Source organism: Oncorhynchus gorbuscha, linkage group LG05 (genome assembly GCF_021184085.1).
Source record: "Oncorhynchus gorbuscha isolate QuinsamMale2020 ecotype Even-year linkage group LG05, OgorEven_v1.0, whole genome shotgun sequence".
Taxonomy (NCBI): domain Eukaryota; kingdom Metazoa; phylum Chordata; class Actinopteri; order Salmoniformes; family Salmonidae; genus Oncorhynchus; species Oncorhynchus gorbuscha.
Genome location: NC_060177.1, coordinates 8,406,741 through 8,408,649, shown reverse-complemented (window position 1 = coordinate 8,408,649; position 1,909 = coordinate 8,406,741). Strand labels below are relative to the sequence as shown.

Genomic DNA, 1,909 nt, shown 5'->3' with positions numbered 1-1,909 from the left:
CCAGTACAAAGGGAGGAGTGGGGAGAGTCGTAGAGGTATACCAGTACAAAGGGAGGAGTGGGGAGAGTAGTAGAGGTATACCAGTACAAAGGGAGGAGTGGGGAGAGTAGTAGAGGTATACCAGTACAAAGGGAGGAGTGGGGAGAGTAGTAGAGGTATACCAGTACAAAGGGAGGAGTGGGGAGAGTAGTAGAGGTATAACAGTACAAAGGGAGGAGTGGGGAGAGTAGTAGAGGTATACCAGTACAAAGGGAGGAGTGGGGAGAGTAGTAGAGGTATACCAGTACAAAGGGAGGAGTGGGGAGAGTCATAGAGGTATACCAGTACAAAGGGAGGAGTGGGGAGAGTAGTAGAGGTATACCAGTACAAAGGGAGGAGTGGGGAGAGTAGTAGAGGTATACCAGTACAAAGGGAGGAGTGGGGAGAGTAGTAGAGGTATACAAGTACAAAGGGATCGGCCAAAAAGTGATATAAGTTTCAGTAAGATTAGATTTGTATAATTTATAGCAAGTCACAGAAAATTGAGGTTGTGTTGGCAGCTGCAAAGAGGTATTTGGGTGTGCTTACCCCTCCCCCCCTTTAAAGATTTAGATACACTATTGTAAAGTGACTGTTCCACTGGATGTCATAAGGTGAATGCACCAATTTGTAAGTCGCTCTGGATAAGAGCATCTGCTAAATTACTTAAATGTAAATGTGTTACAGGGTGTGTTAAGTGGTGATGTCCCATACCTTTCAGGATGATGGCATGAGGTAGGAATACATTTAATGGAGTAGGGTGGTGTTAATTTTATTTATAATATTATAATAATTTATAATGTATAATTTTGAAATTAGTGAGTGTAGTGTTAGATGGTAGGGTATTTATTTAGTACATTTGTATTTTTCAAGCAAGGTAAAAGGGAGTTGTACTCCAGTCTAGTAGGTGGCGGTAATGCAACAAATTGGATGCCAACCGCCGTTAAACCTGATAGAAGAAGAATCAAACGATTTTTCTTTCCAAGTTCGCAGTCGTTTTGAAAGCTTAGAAAACCAGCATTATTAGGAGTGTTTTCACATAGTCATTATTGATGTCTTCACAGGTGGTGAGGATTCTATGCCACCTACGAAATGATTAGGAGCGTCAGGATTAGAAAATGCCTTCTACCCACTGTTCTAATATGCATCACTACCATCATTGTGTTTTATTCTGGACAGCAATCCTCCAATTCATTTGTGGATTTTCTAAGAAATGCCCTTCCGCCGCTGGACGGAATCTTCTCTCCACCGCCGGACGACGACCCATGGTTTCAGAAGCGCTTCATCAGATCTATCAAACCATTTCTGACGAGAGAGAACAAGAAACTATCCAATGATACCAGAACGTGGTGGCGGGTAGGCTAAATATATTTTTTGTTAATATATATATATTTTTTAAAATATGTCTTAACTAATGTAACAGGCAGAGAGCTGGCCTCGACCTTATAGTCCGAAATCCAGCGCGCTATCGACTGTGCCCCAAAAGAATGGTCGAGCGGCAGAGTCGATATCCTTGCTTATCCACCCAGGGCCGTTACACTACTCCCTCCTTTCAAAGAGCGCGTCTTCGTGCTAGTTTGCGACTCAACGTCTTTTAGGAACGCGCTCACCGGCCAAGCACACGCACTGTCGTGGATGCAAGGTCCGATCACTTCTGACACCAGGGTAATGAAACTGGCAGGGAGCAGGCCTCGAACCCTCAACCTTCTAGCCTGAAGTCTAGTGCGTTATCGACTGTGCCTCAAAAAAGCATGCCCGAGCGGCAGAGTCTATATCCGCGTTTATAAACCTATGGTCGTTACAAAACAAAAAGCTATGACAAACATTGGATAAATAAAATCATTTCCAGCGCAAGTCCAACACGTTCTCATTCGGTAATAGGCCTATAATT

The 1,909-nt window shown here is 43.5% G+C and overlaps 1 protein-coding gene across 1 annotated transcript in view; it reads left to right on the top strand.

Annotated features, from left to right (window-relative positions):
- Window positions 1-984: 984 nt before the first annotated feature.
- The window catches only part of LOC124035490 (CMP-N-acetylneuraminate-beta-galactosamide-alpha-2,3-sialyltransferase 1-like), a 10,597-nt gene continuing 9,672 nt past the window's right edge, over window positions 985-1,909 (top strand). Inside the window, exon 1 of the mRNA XM_046348943.1 lies at window positions 985-1,374. Coding sequence (XP_046204899.1) covers window positions 1,111-1,374 — 264 coding nt within the window. The 5' untranslated portion in view covers window positions 985-1,110. The remainder of the gene's footprint in view (window positions 1,375-1,909) is intronic.